The sequence below is a fragment of the Osmia bicornis genome, chromosome 6 (genome assembly GCF_907164935.1).
Source record: "Osmia bicornis bicornis chromosome 6, iOsmBic2.1, whole genome shotgun sequence".
NCBI lineage: Eukaryota > Metazoa > Arthropoda > Insecta > Hymenoptera > Megachilidae > Osmia > Osmia bicornis.
The window spans coordinates 885,950-906,723 of NC_060221.1; the positions used below are offsets into that span (position 1 = coordinate 885,950).

General features: G+C 36.2%; 2 protein-coding genes across 6 annotated transcripts in view; one reads left to right on the plus strand and one right to left on the minus strand.

The window, feature by feature from the left end:
- The window catches only part of LOC114873516 (flotillin-2), a 66,678-nt gene extending 48,549 nt beyond the window's left edge, over nt 1–18,129 (plus strand). Inside the window, exons 1-8 of one of the 3 annotated variants that reach the window (XM_046286145.1) lie at nt 11,153–11,352; nt 11,728–12,024; nt 12,108–12,340; nt 12,587–12,706; nt 12,790–13,004; nt 13,253–13,436; nt 13,546–13,692; nt 14,017–18,129. In XM_046286145.1, coding sequence (XP_046142101.1) covers nt 11,745–12,024; nt 12,108–12,340; nt 12,587–12,706; nt 12,790–13,004; nt 13,253–13,436; nt 13,546–13,692; nt 14,017–14,046 — 1,209 coding nt within the window. In that variant the 5' untranslated portion in view covers nt 11,153–11,352; nt 11,728–11,744 and the 3' untranslated portion in view covers nt 14,047–18,129. Of the gene's footprint in view, nt 1–11,152; nt 11,353–11,727; nt 12,025–12,107; nt 12,341–12,586; nt 12,707–12,789; nt 13,005–13,252; nt 13,437–13,545; nt 13,693–14,016 lie in introns of those variants that run through there. The other 2 variants (XM_029181926.2, XM_029181927.2) reach the window with 2 other exon arrangements.
- LOC114873511 (glucose dehydrogenase [FAD, quinone]-like) lies at nt 1,400–9,522 on the minus strand. 3 transcript variants are annotated; one of them, XM_046286144.1, is made up of 8 exons: nt 8,266–9,522; nt 7,950–8,120; nt 6,399–7,881; nt 3,557–3,929; nt 2,991–3,426; nt 2,380–2,776; nt 1,992–2,274; nt 1,400–1,911 (listed from the first exon to the last, which is right to left on the minus strand). In XM_046286144.1, the coding sequence occupies exons 1-8, from the start codon at nt 8,459–8,461 to the stop codon at nt 1,531–1,533; spliced, it is 3,720 nt and encodes a 1,239-aa protein (XP_046142100.1). In that variant the 5' UTR covers nt 8,462–9,522; the 3' UTR covers nt 1,400–1,530. The 3 variants fall into 3 exon arrangements, with proteins under 3 accessions (XP_046142100.1, XP_029037762.2, XP_046142099.1); XM_029181929.2 differs by lacking the exons at nt 1,400–1,911; nt 1,992–2,274; nt 2,380–2,776; nt 2,991–3,426; nt 3,557–3,929 and having other exon boundaries at nt 5,939–7,881; nt 8,266–8,493; nt 9,135–9,522; XM_046286143.1 differs by lacking the exons at nt 1,400–1,911; nt 1,992–2,274; nt 2,380–2,776; nt 2,991–3,426; nt 3,557–3,929 and having other exon boundaries at nt 5,939–7,881; nt 8,266–8,493; nt 8,619–9,522.
- Nucleotides 18,130–20,774: the final 2,645 nt, after the last annotated feature.

Sequence of the window (20,774 nt, forward strand, 5' to 3'; positions counted from 1 at the left end):
TAATACATATTTGATAAATAATGCCCTGGGGTATTACAGATAATCCTTAGATGATTGAGTTTATGAATCCAAAATTGAATAATATTTTTATCGGTAATACCTATTTTATGATACACAATGAACAGTAAAAAAGATGAGGAAGAAAATTTCGAATCTACGACAGGAGTTTAATTTATTACGTCAAAGGTACGTGAATGCATAGAAGATAAAATTTTTGTTGGAAATATGTACGATAAGAAACACTGAACTTTGATTATGAAAAGAAAAAAATTGAGACTTTGCACGTTTTGAGAGCTACATATCTGGTTATTATTCTCTTCTTAAGCTTCGCAGAATGACGAGATTTTACTCAAGTTTTCTGGTGTTAAATAACTTTTATCTTTCATCTCATCGTAACATAATTCAAAAATCGTGCAAGCACGCCAAGTATTAGCGATGGAATATCGGAATGAACCGTTGCACAATTCTCATTTAACGGTGATTTCGTGAATAAAAAATTTAAATTAAATTACTGCCAGTATTCCAGGCCTTTTACGTCAATTACGATACACTTAGTCAGCGTTTCAAAGAATTTTGTACAATAGTGCTATCTTTGTAACTTTTACTTTAAGTTTCGCTTACGTAAACTCTAGTAAATCGTATCCTCGAAATCGGTTTACTTCGTCAATTACTTTCCTAAATTATCGTGAAGTTTTCTTCGTTCTTGCATTAACTTTAAGTTCTTCACAGGTTGTTCAACACAGGTTCACTTGTTAAACATTTTCATTCTTAAAGCACAATTCCACCATTCCACCCACTCGGCACAAACTAGAACCATTACTTCTTTCATAGCGATCACGTATCAAACACTTCAGCTGTAGAATAGCACCGAATCCTCTTTCACAAAATGAACGAATACAAAGAGCACTATTTGAAAATAAAACACCATGATTTCGGATCACAATGATTACTGCAGATGTTTCTTGAGTCTTACCTGCTGCTATGAAACAATCCACTTTGGTTATTTTGTGATTGCGACACTGGTCTCTCTCACTCGGTCACTTAAGCTGGCTGAACAACTTATGCTAGTTTTACCAGAGAAATGAAACATATCGCAGTTCACATTTTGGATATACCTGATGGAGTGAAATACAAGTGGTGAAAGAGACTCGATGGTGTGGGAATAATTTTGCTTTCTGTGATTCCATTCAAGATGAAGGGTTGATATATGAGCCACTCATTAGCTAAATTGATTAACTCCGCAAAATAGAAAACAGAGCATCTGATAAAATTTTTAATAATTCATTAAGTGGAATAATCACTTTGATTTCTGAAAGGCTCATATATCTTCTGTTATGATAAATATTAACCGTCGCTGTAATATATCTAATCAAAGTTCTAGATATTAATGAACACCAGATAAAACAATAATTTCGAGTTTATTTGGTAATGCTTTTAAATTTTTACAAACAGTCTTGTTTATGTTTGATCGACTATCGTGCGATAATAAAGACAAAAGTACAAAAATTTTGTTGAACTTTGCTGTTCAATTCAGGAATCATTTTTTCGAACTTTCCAGTCTTCTTTAATCATATCAGCAGCCTTTTCGGCGATCATGATCGTCGGTGAATTCGTGTTCCCAGAAACGATGTTGGGCATGATCGAAGCATCGATCACTCGTAGTCCAGAAATACCGTGAACCTTTAATCTGGGGTCCACTACTGCCGTAGGATCACTGGAAGGTCCCATTTTACACGTTCCCACAGGGTGATAAATCGTGAGCGTGTAATATCGTGCGAAACACTGCCAATATTCGCTCGATGGGTATTTATATTTTTCACATCCAGGAACTCTATTCGGATTTGGTCGAGTCTTTAAAAGTTTCATTGTTGGCGTCTCGATCATATCGTGTACGAATTGAGCTCCTTCAGCCTGTAATAATTAACAGTTAATATAAAAATTGTATCTAATTATTCTAAATTATTAATTTTTTAAATATAACATTTCCCTACCAAAACTTCGAGATCGTGAGGGTCGTCGAAATAATTTGGAACGATTATGGGGTAATCATATGGATTACTCGAACGTAGCTTGATGTATCCGCTGCTTCGAGGTCTCAGTAACAACGGAATAATCATATACGAGTCCAGATATAAAATATTTTCGAACATTTTCCAGTAGAAACTGTCCCGAAGATTGCTATCCCTCTTTCCATTTAGTCCACCGTCTGTATTGTCAGCAGCAGAAGATAGTAATAATTGTATATCAGGATAATCATCTGATTGGTTCGCAAATCTGGAAACAGGATTTATTTATTGAATAAGTTATCTGTTGCTTATGGCAACTTTTCAAAAAAGTATTTTTAGTAGTAATATTTTTATTAAATCTAATGTTACCTACTTGGTTTTGATGAAAGCCGTACCTTCGGCCATGGGTGTCGAGTAGAGTACTCCTTTATGATTAATAGCAAAATCTTTGAGCGATTTGAAGTTGATGGATGTCCGACTATTAAAGCTGAAATTGTCGGTTGTAGTGTCGTTATGCGGCTTAGTAACCTGATAATTTAATCCACCTATCGCCACGTGATCCTGGAGATTGTCACCTACACCTGGCAAGTGATGAACCACAGGAATTCCCATTTCCTTTAAATGATCCTCTGGACCAATTCCAGACAGCAATAATAGTTGAGGTGAATTGATCGAACCACTTGATACGATCACTTCACGATTTACTGATACCGTTCGAAGCATTTTTCCGACTCGAAATTGTACAGCATAAGCAGTTTTAGATTTTCCATCTGTAAATTGAGTAATAGGTATCAAATCAACGATCTCGAATAGAAGGGTAAAAAGTCATTTTGACCTTTAATCTTTTGCAGGGCTGTGGTACGTATCTGTACCACCTTTTTGTTTTTAGTTGTTTCTTTAGTTCGGAATTAATTTGCAAATTTTTTTAGATTTTTGTTGGGGTTCCAAATTATATGTACCCCTCAAAGGGTTAATAGAACTCACCATCTCGTATCAAAATCTTCTCTGCCATTGAACGAACGCTGATATCTAGATTCTTTCTCTTCGAGGTTGGTCGAAGGAAAGCCTTCGCGGTGCTGCATCTTAATCCATCCCTCAGTGTGGCATAAGATAAGGTAAATCCACTTTGCTTGCCTGCATTCAAATCCGCGATATCGTATCCCATCTCAGTTCCTGCCTGCACCAAATAACGGGTGATAGGCGTGGTATACCTATGATTTTCCACTGTCAACGGTCCACCTCTACTATGATAAGCGGAGTTCTGAAACTCCTTGATCTTTATGTCTTCGGACTTCATAAAGTAAGGCAACACGCTCTCGTAATCCCATCCTGGATTACCCATGCTTTCCCAATTGTCATAATCTCTTCTGTTACCACGAATATACAGCATCGCGTTCAACGTACTGGATCCACCTAACACCTGAAATATTCCCATTAATTGCCTTTCGATTTGCAATATTATTTGATCGATAGTACTGCAAAAATTTAATTATTGTGCCCAGTACCATGCAATTCCATAAGTCTATAAATTCAGAAAATGAAAAATATACCTTGCCTCGTGGCCAGTTGCACCTATTATTATTCATCGCCTTGCAATAATTATCCGAAGGTTCAGTTTGATATTGCCAATCCAACGGGGTGATCTGCAGAGCCGGAAACACGACAGGCACATCCGATAGGTCTGGTTCGTCCACGCCAGCCTCGAGTAAAAGCACCGACCAATTTTGATTTTCCGTCAAACGATTTGCCAATACCGAACCAGCAGAACCAGCCCCAATTATCACGAAATCGTAATTGCTTTTAATTTTCGTTAAGGGAACTGGTCTTACTCGGTTATCGCGATCGATCACATCAGGTCTGTACAGACCTATAAGAACTCGTAGTATGATCAAGAAACTTAGTTCTGGTCCGTAAGACAAAGCAATTCGCATTGCAGAGATTCTACCAACATCTGCCATTCTTCTTGATTGATTGATTGATTGATTGATCTGTAGAAGATACTGAAATTGTGAAAAGTTAAGGATTGTATAATTATGCACTTAATTATTTGGTTAATTGCATTCGAGAAATTTCATCAAACTCTATTCTAGGTATTTAAAATATTTGTAATTGTAATTAACAATTTTTCGGGTGAGATAATTTTGTATCGTTCCAAAGATAAGAACAAATTACATCAAACATTGTATTACAATTTGTGCATTCCTTCGTCAACAGAAACAAATTGCGTGGAATTGTTTATGCAAGATCAATCGTTTTTCATATTCATAATTGTTTATGCGTTATGAAATAAATCTTGGATGTATATTTCTTTTGTATCGATTTCCTTGTTGTGTTCGTTATCGTAAACTGTTTATTCTCGTTTAATTTTACTGCTATGCTTATTTCATTACTGTTGAGTCAAGTGAAATTTTTGACCCACATTTAGAGAATTAAAATAAATGCTCGATCATGAATAAATTGGAAAAATAACAAGTATAGAAATATTTCTTTTTCAATGAAAAGAATAATTATTTTCTGTACCTTAATTTATGAGAAGCCCTTTTCAGTAAATTTATATCTGCTTTTACAAAATCCTGAAATAATATTCAATCCATCAAATGTAATCACACACAATGAGAAAGAAAAAATTAATTATCACTGAAATCAGTCGCTTTTGACCACTTATATACTAGCTGCTATTTGATTTTTTAAATCTTTCAAATACAACACCATCAATCAACGTTTGATATTCAACGTTGTTTATAAATAAAATTATCTTGTACCTTGTGTTTCACAAGATCTAACTGTCTATGCAGTAGCTTCTCAGTCTGGCTTTTAACAAAGATGATTCAGTTTGAAAGAATTGCAAGAGTCGACTGTTTAAATAAGAACGACCGGAACGATAGCGTTAACACGTTAAATACCACGCCAATCATCAGTAACTGACACTGAACTTTCCGTCCAGACCACGTCAGTCTTCGGTGACAGACACTAAAGTTTTGCAGGGTCAGCTATTATACTTTTTCCAATGTATACTTGTTTGTCTGATTAAAATCAAAGCGAAATGTTAATCAAACGTGACTGGAGAAAAATTTAAGAGGGGGATCGTAAACGACAAGTAAAAACCATGAGTTGCCTCTTTGTAGTAGGGGCAAATTAATATTTGTAGTAGAGATAGTAAATTAATGACAAATGATTAGAACCTCCCAACAATTGATGAATAAAAATTAAAGGATTTAAGATTCCATTTATCTAAATTTCTAATAATTTCTAATAAATAAAATGATCACACTAAAGTCAGAAGGATTCATGAATAAATAATTAAACATTTTACTTAGAAAACGTTATTATTAAACAGATGATTATTTATTTTATTATATTAAATATATATAACACTTAAATGGCGAAATATGAGTGTAATAAAAAAATGAGAATTAGCATCTATAATGAGAATCAGGGGGAAGATTCCGAAAGACCCCCCCACCCTAGGTGAATGAGAGTCTATATATAGGGTTTTATTTAGTACACGTGTAATCGATTGAGGCTAATTACAGAGCTGGATCTCTAACCGTTTCAGAGATACAGGTAACTAGTATTAGTTGGTCCGTAAATTAGACTTAACTATAGATAATTATCACAAATAAGTTCACAAATTGATTCTTGAAGGCTACTCCACCTAATCTAATCTTTTTTTTTATATACGTTTTTTTACAGTTATCTAAGTACGCGCGGAACAGCCCCTTTCGCACTATTCGGCTAAGGGACGCCCGGGCAGTGTGGGACTCGTACCACCCACGAGGGGTAGCACCCTATCCACTAAAACTCCTCCCCCGCGTGGGGGTGTATTTCGGAAAGGCCATCCCTCACCCACCCTTGGGCAACCAAACTTCGAATTTATCAATTAATATATTACTCAATTACTATAAAGTTTGGCTGCCCTAGGGTGGGCACACGCAGAATGAGATTAGGAATTTCGAAACAAATTCCCAAAAATGTTTAATCGAGTACCTAGTGAAGGTAATCTAAGCCTTTAGATGAAATCTTTATGGTTACTTCATACCACCGTCGACACTTGTCCAGCCTTATTTTACAATTTCTATACACTATGAGTATTTACAAACCTCCTACTTTAATTACAGTAGACTCTCCTTATATTGCCGCTTTTCCACTATCATATTTCACTTTTTCTCTTTTTCAAACAAGAACTTGAACACAATTATAACAATTATATCTCATCATATTTCTATTTCTAATAATAAAAAATTTCCACTCCTGCAGGTCTATCTTTGGCAATATAAGAAGAATCTAGAGTAGTTCACAGAACTCTTAATTTCACAACAGAAGAAAACACAGTTTTAAATCAGATCACTGAATTCTGCTTCACCGATTTCCCGTCAACCCCTTCCTCGTCTTTTCAACCAGAATTCTTTGATCAAATCAGATCCCTTCTCGCCGATCATGATTACCGGTGCATTTGTATTTCCACTGACGAGATTTGGCATAATGGACGCATCGATCACTCTCAGTCCACTGACACCATAGACACGAAGTTGAGGATCCACCACAGCCTCTGGATCCCAATAAGGACCCATTTTACACGTGCCTACTGGATGATAAATAGTCGCAGAGTATTGTCTGATCATGCATTCCCAGTAAGGATCACTGTACATGGGTATATGCTGGCAACCAGGGAATTGTTTCGAATTTAGCTCACTGCCAAAACGTCTGAATGCTGCAGTTCTACTTAAAGCGACGCCTATTTTAACCCCCTCCACTAGCGTGGCCACGTCTTCAGGTTCTTTAAAGTAGTTTGGATAGATAAGTGGATGATCGAAGGGATTCTTGCTACGCAGCTTGATGACACCCTTGCTTTTCGGCCTCAACAACATAGGTATCACGCTCCACACGTCCCTGTCGTTGATGGTCCCAAAAACAGCATCATAGAACCTCTTGGTAAGCCCGTGAACTTTTCTGATTTGTCTACCTCCGTCAGAGTTCGTCGACCCTGATATGAAATGCAGCTCGATGTCCGGGAAATCATCGGAGGCGTTCACGTACTTGGTGTTAACAAAGGCCAGACCTTCGACACCTCCTAGCACGGTCAGAGGACCATCGCCAAAAACGGCGTACTGCATCACTGCTTGCACATTGTGCAATCTCTTCTCCACTACAGAAATCTGCTGATTCACCATGAACGCCAGACCACCTAGACCAACGTGGTCCTGCAAGTTGTGACCGACCCTGAGGTCCTGGATCACTGGGATCCCCTGTTGCAGCAGATGTTCCCTGGGTCCTATTCCTGACAGCATCAACAGCTGAGGAGAGTTCACTGCTCCTCCCGATAGAATCACTTCCTTTTTAGCCCGGATGCGGAAGATCTTCTCGTCCCTGGCGAATTCAACGCCGTAAGTCCTCTTTGATTTCGGGTCAATCAGGACCTTGGTCACGTGCGCGTGCATCGCTATGTGCAGGTTCTTGCGCAATCTGGCTGGTCGAAGGAAGGCCTTGGCAGTGGAACATCGGCTTCCTCTTCTGATCGTACCTTGGGCGATCATGAAGCCGGTCTGCTGTTCGCCGTTTATGTCACGGTTCTCGTAGCCCATTTCTTGACCAGCTTGAACGAACACCGCAGCCAGAGGGGTGTGCCAAGGTGCTTCTTGGACAGTTAGATAACCACCTGTCGCGTGGTACGGTGTGCGAGCTAAATAAGGATTCTGGTTGTCTTCGGATTTTTTGAAGTAGTAGAGCGCATCTCTGGAGCCCCAACCTGGATTCCCTTGCTGTTCCCAGATGTCGTAGTCCTTTTTGTTACCCCGCAGGTACAGCATGTAGTTGAGGACGCTGCTACCACCGAGGACCTTCCCGCGTGGCCAGTTGCAGCGGCCGTGTTCCATTGCTGAAGAAGAATAGCAAACAAGAAAATTAATTATTCCATTTATAAAATAACGTAAAATAATTATTTACCTAAGCAAAATCCACTGTCTGGTTCGGTCTTATATTGCCAGTCTAGTTGACTTAACTGCAGATAACCGGCGAGAAGAGGAACATCAGAGATCTCTGTTTCGTCGCCTCCAGCTTCGAGAAGAAGCACGTTCCAGTTTTCTATCTCGGACAAGCGGCTGGCTACTACGGCTCCTGCGGCGAAAGTTGAAAAATTAAATACCATAACAACCAACGTCGGATGTTATATTTACAAAGAATTTTAAACAAACGACGCATTTCACTTTTGACGCTTTTTATTAAATTGTTCTATATTAGATAGTGAAAAAAAGAAATGTACCTGCAGAGCCAGCTCCTACTACGATAAAATCGTACGATGGCAATAGTACTTCGGAAGGAACGTTGATCGGTGGACCCTCATTATCCATCACTTCGTATTGAAAGTAAACGAGCGCTGCTGCCAACACCGGAAAGAACCATGAAAGTCCACTCGATGCTGAGGTCAAGCCACCCGTTAGAACGCTTTCGATACCCATCTTCCGTTTCTAGAATTTTCTTTATAGATCTCCTGGAATATTATATTTGCGATCAATCATTCTGTTCGATAAATTTTAACTTTTTTATAAGTTTCCAAAAAATTCATTGCATCTGCATTTCCTATTTTTTATAAATGCAACAAATGCTTTTACTAACAAATTATTATCACCACGTTTTCCTAATTATAGATCATCAGAAGGACCTTCTTGGTCGAGCTGTCTTTCGATACTGTCGAATTGTGTCCGATCCATGGTCGCGTAGAAATCGGTCGAAGAAAAGCTAGCGACCAAGTACACGTGGTTCGTAGAATAAACGCGTGTATGAGAAGAATAGTAATGACACGTGAAACTTTCAGCTGTTAAGTAATTCTTTATTAACGCGGGCAGTGTGCCCGCGACGATTCTCACGTACCCCATCGTCGAAAGTATCGTGATCGTGCATAGAATTTCGCAGAAACGCATGAAATCTGTCAAAGATTGTATCTTTGATTAATTTCTATTTTATTTTATTTTTATTATTTCATCCTTCTATGTACTTTATATAAAGATCTAGAAAGAGCTTGATTTATTATTTGATTTAGTTTTAAAACAGACCAAGTATTTTGTGAAAGATAAATACTTGGCGTTTGATTAGGATTTAATGCATTTGAAAAGGAAAGCTGTACTTGCTCACCTACTTTACGAGAGCTAGTAGTCTAGAAGCTTCTCTTTTAAATAATTAATGCACTTAGACGTTCCTCTGTCGATCCATGCTTCCAGAAACAGGATTTTCATTCAGATATTGCTTCTTCTCATTGATCCTCAGCCATATATTTTTCTATGATTCATCACAGTGTTCAAAAAAATGTTTTATACCTGTTCTTCGAAATTTACATTTTTAATTAATTTTGTGATCACCAGTTTCGTTGGGTCTGTTCCTTAGTCTAACTTTAAAATTTAGAAAACTGCTATTATTAGACAGAACACTGAGTACTAGTTTTAGAGCACCATCGATCTTTTTTTTTCTTCAAGATACTTTCTCCTTTTCTTAATCTGTTTATACAAAATTAATATTTTTCTTTATTGAACTGATTCTTTCACAATAAACACAGCTGGTCCACTATTTTCTCAACAAGATAAATATTTTTCTTCGTTGCTAAATATTTTTCAATCACATGGTATCTAGATACTAATAAATTTTCTGGTATCACTGGTATCACAGCTGGTATTACAGCTGGTATCACTGGCGTTCTTCTTTGAAAACGACAAGGTCTCGCAGAGTTGGAGGTCACCGAGAAAAAGAGGACCGTTCTCCAGCCTCTGTTTTTCCCATAAAGGAAAACTATGGTTCTACGTAACGATTCAACAACCGGCTGAAGGACGGTGTAACACTGATCATGACCTTGCTGTTGGCACGAGTGTCAGCATGCTGGATTCATCGAGATTGGAGTAGAAACGAACGGGTTAGGAACCTTTCGAACACGCCGCATAACGGTCAGCCATATTCCCCTCTCTTCTACTTCGTGCTCATTCTTACAGCGTTCATCTCCGCCTCTGCTTCATCGGTTCGGTGACACACCGGCTATCGTGTAATAGAAATGGAATTTTAAGAAGGTATAATAGCAAACATACATTGAAAGACGGAAGTATTTGTCTAAGAATGTATGTTCTATACTTCTGTTATGGGAGTTGACCTACTTCTTATTAACACGTTGTCTGGCTTGTGGATTAGCGGTTGCTTTACCTCAAATTTAATGTAATTAAATAATTACGAGGAGGAGAGAGAAGAAAAAAATCGAATAGCATTACTATTATCTAAACTAATAGTATAAGGTAGAAGGAGTTAGGCGCTCGCCATTTGCATTTGATCTCAGGTGAACCCTGGAGAACCTTGAAGAATTAGAATACTTCTAACAATTGTTAGAATTACAATGATTTTCTAATGTATCTGCAAGTACAGTTCTCTCGTAAACATCAAACACTGTTGCGTAAACAGTGAATAATTTGGTCGTAGAATAGGGTGAGTGAGTGGAATATCGAAGGAATGTTGTAAACGGGATTCGGGTTACCGTAACTTATGAATAGAGGATTCTTGAATATCGTTCACACATTCTAATCACGCGCTAGCCTCATCAATAGTTGTCTCCTGCAAGTTTACGAAACATTTGGCAAACTTCACAGAAATAAAACTATGAAATTACTGTTAACTAAATAATTAAATACATTGACATTTTTTGCATTATTTCTTCATATATTCTAGCTTGTGTCGTCATTTTTGATTAAACTTCAAGCTTTAATTTCGTGAAATCAAATCAATAATTCATGAGTCAGTATTTAAACGTTTCAATAATTTTAGTTATTTTAGTTCTTTATTCTTCGTCGTTATTTGATATTTCATGGCATTGTCTTAATTTACGTGTTTAATCAATCTTTTTTCCTAAATTTCGTGTTCAATCTGTGAGAATGAAACCGTGTCGATAGTAAATTAGTCGGCGATGATACGCGTTTACGATTGAAACGCGACAAAATGCGAGTGATCGCTTTCAAAATCGATGATGAAGAATTACGTGAGACGCGTCACGTTCGTGGTGAACGAAAGGAGGTGTTCGAGGAATCATTTTTTTGACGTCATCGAGCAGAGTTACGGTAAAGAACGGCGTTGTCCGCTATATAGGAACGACCTACTTACCGTTGCAACACCGTTGCGCTGATATATCGAACTTAACAACCATTGAATCAGAAATTCGATCATGGTTCAGGAAAAATTTAACAGGAAATGCTGGAGAACAGAATTTTCTAATTTTTTATCCTTTTGTAAACGATTGAAGTTACGCCCGTTGCTTAAATACCGTCGTCTAAAAGAATAGCTAACACCAATAGTAAGAAAAGAAGAAAATGTGAATAATAATAAGGTTGTTATTTTAATAAAAGTACAAGCTAATATTTTTAATCTTTATTATCCTTATTATTTTTTTGTTATATACAGGATGGACCACATAAAGTGTTATAAGTAATTTTCTTCCATCGATCATTTGGTATAAAATAAATTATTCGAAGATAATTGCTATGAAGTCAAAAGCATCTTACCAATTTCTTTTTAAATAAAATGACACATCGTTTTTGTATTTATTTACAATTATAATAATATTAAATATTTATTTGCAATTATTTATTTCAAATACCCGTTTTTCCCAGCTTTCCATTTACTAAAGTGTCAAGGAAAGCTTCAAAAATTAAAATAATTATCGTGAACTCTTATTCATTAAATTTCTTATTTTTGTTCGCAGGAGGATGTTGCGGGTCCATGAAGAAGAGAACCATCGTGGGTGGTTACGCGTTCACTTGGTGGTTCGTCACAGATGTCCAACGATTGTCCCTCGAGGTTATGACCCTGAATCCCGTCTGCGAGAGCGTGGAAACCGCCCAAGGTGTGCCATTAACTGTTACCGGGGTGGCACAATGCAAGATTATGAAGGCTGACGAACTTCTGCACACTGCCAGTGAACAATTCCTGGGTAAAAGCGTTCATGAAATTAAATCCACGATCCTGTCCACCCTCGAGGGTCATCTACGTGCAATATTGGGTTAGTAGTATAAGATCTAGATATTATAATTATAAAATTAAGAGTAAATCATTTGTATCGATAAAATTTGTTAATCTATCCAGGAACACTCTCGGTGGAGGAAGTGTACAAGGATCGGGATCAATTCGCGACGCTCGTAAGGGAGGTCGCAGCCCCGGATGTCGGTCGGATGGGCATCGAGATCCTGTCGTTCACGATAAAAGACGTCTACGACGACGTTCAATACTTGGCGTCGCTCGGCAAGGCTCAAACTGCGGCAGTAAAACGAGACGCCGACGTTGGCGTCGCCGAGGCGAACCGCGACGCCGGAATCCGGGTACGTTTGTACGACAATATCTGCAGAATGAGTCGTTCGTAACAAGAAATCCACAGGGTGCTTATTTTTTCAGAATAAATTCGGTTATTCTTGAACGAGAAGTCCTATAGCTCTGAAATTTTTTGGGCATATATTCTATACTTAGTACTATAACATATATTTTTTCAGAATTTTTCGCATGCCAGTTTTCTCGAAAAAATTTGTTGAATGTTTCAAAAATTTTCTCTTTTTCAAATTTGCGTACAGGAAGCAGAATGCGAGAAGGCAGCGATGGATATAAAATACAACACCGACACAAAAATCGAAGACAATGCCAGACTCTTCCAACTGCAGAAGGCAAACTTTGACCAAGAAGTGAACACAGCTGTGGGTTGATATTTTTAGACTCCGTACATGGGTTCAATAATATCGATAATGTTATTGATTGATTACGAACGATTGATCTTTAGAAAGCGGAAGCGCAGCTGGCCTACGAGCTTCAAGCAGCGAAAATCAGGCAACGAATACGAAACGAGGAGATCCAGATCGAGGTAGTTGAAAGGCGTAAACAGATCGAGGTCGAGGAGCAGGAAGTTCGTCGAAAGGAACACGAGCTTCAGAGTACGGTGCGACTTCCGGCTGAAGCTGAACATTACAAAATGGGAAAAGTGGCTGAAGGAAAAAGGTAATTAAAAAAGAAATTCATCTTGTATCGTTTAAAAGTTACTTGAAAATGAAACAGGTATCGTGCTCGTTTCTAAAGAGGACCGTAAAATGTCAATGGGTTAAGAGTCGATCAATCGAACGAACACCCAGTAGTGTTCATTTAGAAAAAGAAAATCAGGGCAGAATTAGCTTGCACCGAGGATAAATCAATTGGTTTATTTGCTATTTCTAGCATCAGCATGTTTTAACTGGTTTCATCGTTTTTAGAACGCAGACCGTGGACGCGGCCAAAGCTGAAGCTGAGAGGATTCGATTGATCGGAGAAGCCGAGGCTCAAGCTCTAGAGGCGGTTGGAGTAATGGAAGCTGAACGTATGCGGATGAAAGCTGCCGTGTACAAGAAATACGGCGAGGCTGCTATTCTGAACATCGCTTTAACCGCTCTGCCAAAGGTAAACTTAATCCTTCTTTCAGTACTGAATTTATCAATTAAAAAATATTGAAAATAAGTTATTCCTTCCAAGAACTACCACTTTAAAGTATTTTTATTTTTTTCCTTAGATTGCCGCGGAGGTAGCAGCACCATTAGCGAGAACGGAAGAGATCGTTCTTTTGGGTGGAAACGACGCGACCAGTGGAGAAATAACACGCCTTGTGGGGCAAGTACCTCCAGCTGTTCAAGCACTGACCGGTGTAGATCTTTCAAAAGTATGTTCGAGAGGACTTTGTCCTCTTAGAAAGCGTATACAGATATATTTCGGTGCTGAAAGTACCGTAAATTTGAATAAAACATTTGAGCAAGGAACAGTGTACTATATCTCGATTGGGATATCATTAGTTTCTTTAAAAAGATAAATTAAATTTTATAAAATGATCGATACACACTCTATTTTACTTTGAAATATTCAAACAACCTAACTTCAAAGCTAGAACTGAACCTTCGCGATTTCTTTTATTGAAATTTTATTGAAAATTCGAGTTTTTTTATAATTCTAATATTAACCATAATTTTTTTCTTTTTTTAATTTCCAGGTGTTAGGAAAGATACCAGGCGCGAAGTAATGGTGGACGAATCAAGAGAGAAGAACGGCGACCAGGCGATCGGACATTCGGAATCGGCTGTAGAAAAGAACAAACTCTATACTGCCAAATATTTCCCCGCTACTCTAATCATCCTCCGGTGACACTCCACTTTTTTCTCTTTCCCGAATTATTCTACCTCAAACGTAGATGAAGCGACGCTCAACAAAAACGTTCATGCCACCGCGGCAACGGCGTCGAATTGAAAATCGATCGAGTTCAAACTCTGGTTCCATTTACGATACGACGTTCATCTAGACGATTACACAGAACGCACATCGACGATTTCAGCTTCACCATTGATCGTTCGTGCACGTTTCTCTTAAAGAAATCTCGGGTGCACCGAGTCGACCCGATCTCTCTGGGTGACTCTTCTCAAAGATCTCGTCAAACGTTTCCTCGTCGATCGATCTTTAAACGACGCAATCCAGAACGCATTCGAAAGGAAGATGAAATGCGGTAGATGAATGAGGAAGGCAAAGCGAATCGGCACAAACAGCGACAGAAATAAAAAAAAAAATTTCAAGATTCACCGCTGGTTGACGCGTGTATCATTCGACCAAACGGGAATCCAGTTACCTAGTGAATGTACGCCGTTACATTTGCGAGTCTATTGTGATTGAAAACTCTCGATCATTGTGTTCAACATAAGTAAGTAACTTAACGAAAGGGAGAGGAGAGATGGTGAACGTTCGTGCGGAGTTAGCGACGTGGAAGTCAACTGTCCGTAGTTGGTTGTACATACTCATAGTATCGTGTGTATAATAGCAGCTGAGGTTTCTAACTTGCTTAGAATGAGACGCGTCGAACGAGATAAAAGAGCGTTATATTCTTATTTATAAGAAATTACAAATGGATTGTACACTATTTTTAGAGCACCGTACATGTATATGTTCCCTACAGGAGGAACTGAATATTTAGATATTTGAAGAATAAATACTTTGTGATACATTTGAAACCCGTTAAAGGATGCTGAAATATATTTCAGAATTGTGTGTCATTTAATCATTATTTCCAATTGTACAATGCACTTTTTGAATTTGTTAAGTCTTCCAGTTGATCACTGAAATGATTCCGTATTAAGTTCTCGCAAAGTATTTATTTTTCAAATTTATGTTTCTGAGGGAAAGGAATTATAAATTTCATTAAGACCACTAGGTTCCTCAGTGTTTCAAAAGTTAAAATTCTACACTGGATAGTAAAACAGAATAACAATGAATGATAGAAGATGCAAATAAGCGCTCGAGTATCCTCGTTCGTCGCGATCGCACTCGAAATTCTCTCGGTTGACCACGCATCGGAATCAATCCTATTCCTTTCTATCTATCAATTATACTCCATAATGAAGAAAAAGTGCCAACTTGTACATACAGTATCGTCACACCGCCGTATAGTAGGACAAATTATATTTTCTATTGATTAACGAGCATCCCTGCTGTGTTGCATCTTTTTATTCGGTTCGCAATAGCTCTCCCCCTCAAGCAACCCTTCAGACCCGTACTATTTTGTTCGAAAAATACTCAAATTGGACAATTCCACCGCGCAAAATCTCGAGATCAGGGTTACAACCGTAACTAATAATCACATAATATCGGGCGTCGCCGAGTACAAATTCCATTGCCCTGTCCCGATGTGTATTTGGTACTCGCTGAAGATAACTAGACTGGTTTGAAGACGTTTCAATGTTTCTGTCGTTTTTTTATTTCAATTTTTCAAGCTTTAATTAGTGTCATTTAAGACTTTTAGATTCCTAATTAATTGAGATTTGCACGATGAGCTTTGAAACAATTTTACAAATCAGAGTTTATGCAATATACATGGATTGTGTTACTTTTAAATGTATGCTTTACACTTTGTAAAAATAATAATTATGAGCATTTTGTGTCTACGTTAATTGTATATATATTGGTATTCGAATACTTTTGTGTGTACTAAATATTAAGTGAAAATTGATCAGTAATTGTAAATACAGCATAGAAAAATTTATTTTAATTTTACCAGATGTTTTATTTATTTTTTTATCTATTTATTTATTTATGCATTCGATTGCTAGTTTATCTTTCTCAGGGTAATTTATTCCACTTATATATAAAAAAACTTCAGACTTCAAAGTCTTCAAACCAAAGGGACGAAAAGAAATTCTCATCCCTTTCTTAAAAAAATTAAAGCGAGTACCTAAAAGGTAGAAAGAGAGATGCAAGAACGTTACATTTTCAGCTGACAAGTCTTTCCAAAAATAAAAAGTACATTTAGAACAGTACAAACGAGATGACAGAGAGAGAATTAATTGCCAGAGTGAAATTATATACAGTGAAGCGTTAAGAAAGTGCAAGGTCCGCGTCTATATAGTATTTTTATTAATAAGAAGCGATCAAAGCTGTAAATGCCGATTATATAAATGAAAGAAAAGAAAGAAAGAAAAAAGTAAAAAACTTCTATCGCTGTCGAGGCAGATGTTTTATACATATAAGCTATTTTTTAGTAAGGTTTAGCGCACCCTTTCCGATGGGTAGTCAATGCGAGAAGTCGCCATGTAAAATTCTGATAGCCTCAAGATGTTCGTTCTTCTTTTTTTTTTTTATTATTAATTTTGTCTTTTGAAAATCGTAGACCCGCAAAAGTTCAGATATTACGAAAGAAGAAAAAGGAAGAAAAACTCAACGTCTACGTGTTCGACGGAAATTTTGTCACCGATCGAAATCAATTTCAGGAGAAGCGTATTCGACTTCCATTCCATGTTCAACGATCGATCAATTGAATAATCAATTGTAATTGTCGTTATGTGTCGTCGAGGAATCGGGGTCATGTAGATAGTTTGTGTATTACAGTATCGTGCATAGTAGGCTGGGATATAGCCATTTCTCCCTAAGGAAGCTTACCATGCTCGATACTGTACGCCCTCCGAAATTCGTGATGTCGTAAAAACGTCTACGCGACGATCTCTTAGAACTTTTCTGTCGAATACTACATTAATATTTTTCAATATTTAACTGGAAACTGACGATTTTCTTTCATCGACATTGATTTAAATATTTTACAAAATTTTCTGCTTCATTTTTATAAGCGTTTTATGAACTTTTTGAATTTGCTTTTATTCAAACTTTATGATATTTTATATAAACGTACCATTTAAATTTATTTACATAGAAGAAAATGTAATTTGTAAGTAGAACAAGAAGAGGAAAAGCGAAACGAGACTTGTAGAATTCTTAAACGATATGATTATTAGGCTAATTATAATTGAATCTATTGAGTCACCGCATAACAATATGGAACAAAAGAAAATGTGATTCATAAAAGTAATCATCTTTCTATGTGAGAAAAAGACGACTGATTATAGCGATCGCTAGTTCTTTAAATTTTATTAAGAAAAAATGAAACACTGAAAATTTTGATGTCACTCTTCGTAGCGTTCCATCAAATACAATGATCTATGATGAATCTCTGTAAATTTGAAGCTAGTACTCATCGATTCTTTCTCTCGTTTACGAACGAACGTGTAGACGATTTTATAATGCAATTTCGACTATTTTCTATCGAATAATTCAGGTAACAAGTAATTCAGATTCACGTAACAGAAGTTTCTTCAAGCTATCAGCAACAATTCGCGAAAGTATCTTCTTTCATTCCATACTCGAGGGGTTTGCGATCCCGTCAGATTATTATTACCTGACGTAGGAATATTATTATCGAAACGTAGGAAATTATGTCTCGATGATATTATTTAAAAAAAAAAGAATTAACAGAATTATGATATCGATTGTTTAATTATACGTGGATTCTTCTTTTGTGATCCAAAGTAATTAAGTCTAAGTCAACGGAAGTTGTAAAGGTATATAGTTGTTTTCCTTTTTGTCTGTTTGTTTTAATTAACAACATTGTGTCATAAAAGGTATATTCTGAATACTTTACATCCGGGTATATTAATGATAATTTTGATTCGCTTCCTCATTAAACTAAATTAATATTATTACATTTGTAACAGGACTGTGTTGCTAATTTAAACAAGCGAGATGATTTCTTTAAGAAAGGATCTATTTTTAATTAAACAAAATATTTTATGTACATTTTTCTTATTTCGTATCCTGCATTTATGGTTAACAACATTGCAATCCATTGTATATCGAAGATGCATTTCATTTAAAGGCCTTGTTAATCTTATTATTAAATCTTTAATTTATATATATATATTTTTTGCGAAATGCTGCAGAAATGCTTTAGCGCACAATCTGTAATCAATTCTGCGACTAATTAATAATTATTGCAATTTTAAAATAAAAACTTTCTCGATTTCTGGAATAATATAAATAGAAAGGAAAATAATTAGAAGCGAAATTTACAAACAAGTGTACATATTTTATTTACAATTGTACATAGCTTACTTGCACTAATCACATTCCAAGATTGGATAGCTGTTCATTAATTTTGTTAAGTTATTCTTGATGCATTTTATTTATCATCTTCGATATACATACAGGAATATACGTAGCGAACCAATTCTCGAATTTCTGCAGATGCATGTTATTACGTTTTTTACCATTGTCTTCCTGAATCAATATAATTAATGTAACAACAAACACGTGTAAACACGTTACAGTGGATCATTGTTAAACTTTAAATCTCTGTGCTTAGAAACGTTATACAGAGATTATTGTAAAAATTTCTAGAAATTTATTAACACGTTTGCTGTCCATCACGCGGTATCGCGGGCTTCATCGTTAACTTTTTAATATTGAGGCACACACCGACCGACTCGCTTTTAAAGCTCGGCAGCAAACGTATTAATGTACATCATTGACTATATTAATTAGTATATTAACTTGAACACTACAATCTACAATTGACTTCTATTAAAATACTTAGAATGTATATTACTTTATTCTTAAATGCAGAAAACTTCGAGAATTTAGTTCCAAATTTTTAATTTAGAGTATCGCAATTCAGAGTACCTTCACGAAACAGAACAGTCTAACATATGTATACATTTTATATTAGATTATATTACCATTTTTATTATTATTGCATATATGTATTTAAGATAATATTATTTTAACAGGATTTTATGATATTTTGTTTGTAACAAATTATGTATTTATGTTACACAAACGAGCGAACTTTAATTTCATTCATTTGATTCGTATGAGCTACACTATGAATGATGATGTTTAATGATCTAAATGATGATTAAAGATCCATTTTCCTAAAGGTCATGGATCGGTTCGGACCCTTGTGAGCAACACTTAAATAATTAAACAGTGTCGTACTGTGTTTCTTCTATCTCTTACCATGTATTTAAAGAAAAAATAATAATTATGGCATTATTTTGCATTGCTTTACATAATAAAAATACTGGTATCCATGATTTTTAGCCAGATACGCGGAATTTGCCGTCGTTAAATATGGATTTTCAATTGTAAATTTTCGCAAAATTCATAGCTATATACTCAGTCTATATGTATATGTATATGTCAATGTACACGTACGTGCAGGATGGAAGCCTGGTGTTCTTTCGCAGACGTGAATGTCTGTGAAATAGGACCAAAAGAATGAAAAGAAACCAAAAAAAAATAAGGAAAAGCATTTAGTGAAATGAAAAGCGAGGAAGAAAAAGCGTTCAGGATTCTAGTTAGAAATTCCAAATTCTACCGAAACTAAGTCTAGAAAGAAAAATGAAATGAAAGAATGAATCTAGCCTTTTGTAAACGATCAACACCGAGAGTGTTGTATATTTTGAGAATCAATTACGTGCTAGAAGTGTCTCAACGCGTAGATAGAGGACAATATTAATGATTGTGTCATACTCTACTCTAATTGAAAGTAATCGAACAAACATACACACGCATTAATTGACATACACACACATACACAAAGATACAGACCTACACCCCTATGCAATGTGAATTAGTGCATATTTTTAATAAATGGATTGTAAAATTGACAATTCTTTTCTTATTGTTCCTGTATTATTATCAATGTCTATATTTCCTAAAATATTTAACACATTCTCTGAAGATTAAATAGGTTGGAAGTATGTCAATTACTGAAAAAAGTATTTGAATTAATATTATTTTTAACAAGCCCGAAAAATTATTAGAATAATTATTAGATAAACTTATATTTTGAGAAGTCCGCCTAGAATTATTTTTAAAGTTCAACCACTGCGCCACCTATACAAAAGCGGTGGAAACTATTCAGTAAACTACCGACTTATCGACTGAATCTCCGACAGTCGATAATCGACCCTTCGGCAATCGGTAAGGTAACGAATAGTTTGCGCCGCTTCTATATAGATGGCGCAATGGCTGATCGCTAGGGGTGTCAGAGACCGCGAGCACGGGTAATACTCTTTGCGTATCGACATTATGCATATCGGCATATGAACCCGAAGCATCGAGGTCTACATGAAGCTATCCGGAAAGAATAATAAAATATGATTATTTTTAATTTTTTTTAGTGAATTTCGTTTGTAAATCGTTTGTGATTGATTGTGAGTCTATTTTTAACGTTTGTGACAAATTAGTTCTTTTGTAATTAGCAATTTTATTTCGATCATGATGTGAGCCGAAACTTTTTACTAATTTTTTATAATAAACAGATTTTTGATAACTGGTAACTGTAATTAATTGGAAATCGTTTCTGATTTACAAATATATCATTTTCATTGTTTGTGAGTGAATAATTTCTTAATTATTTACAAGTACGGGGTCCTG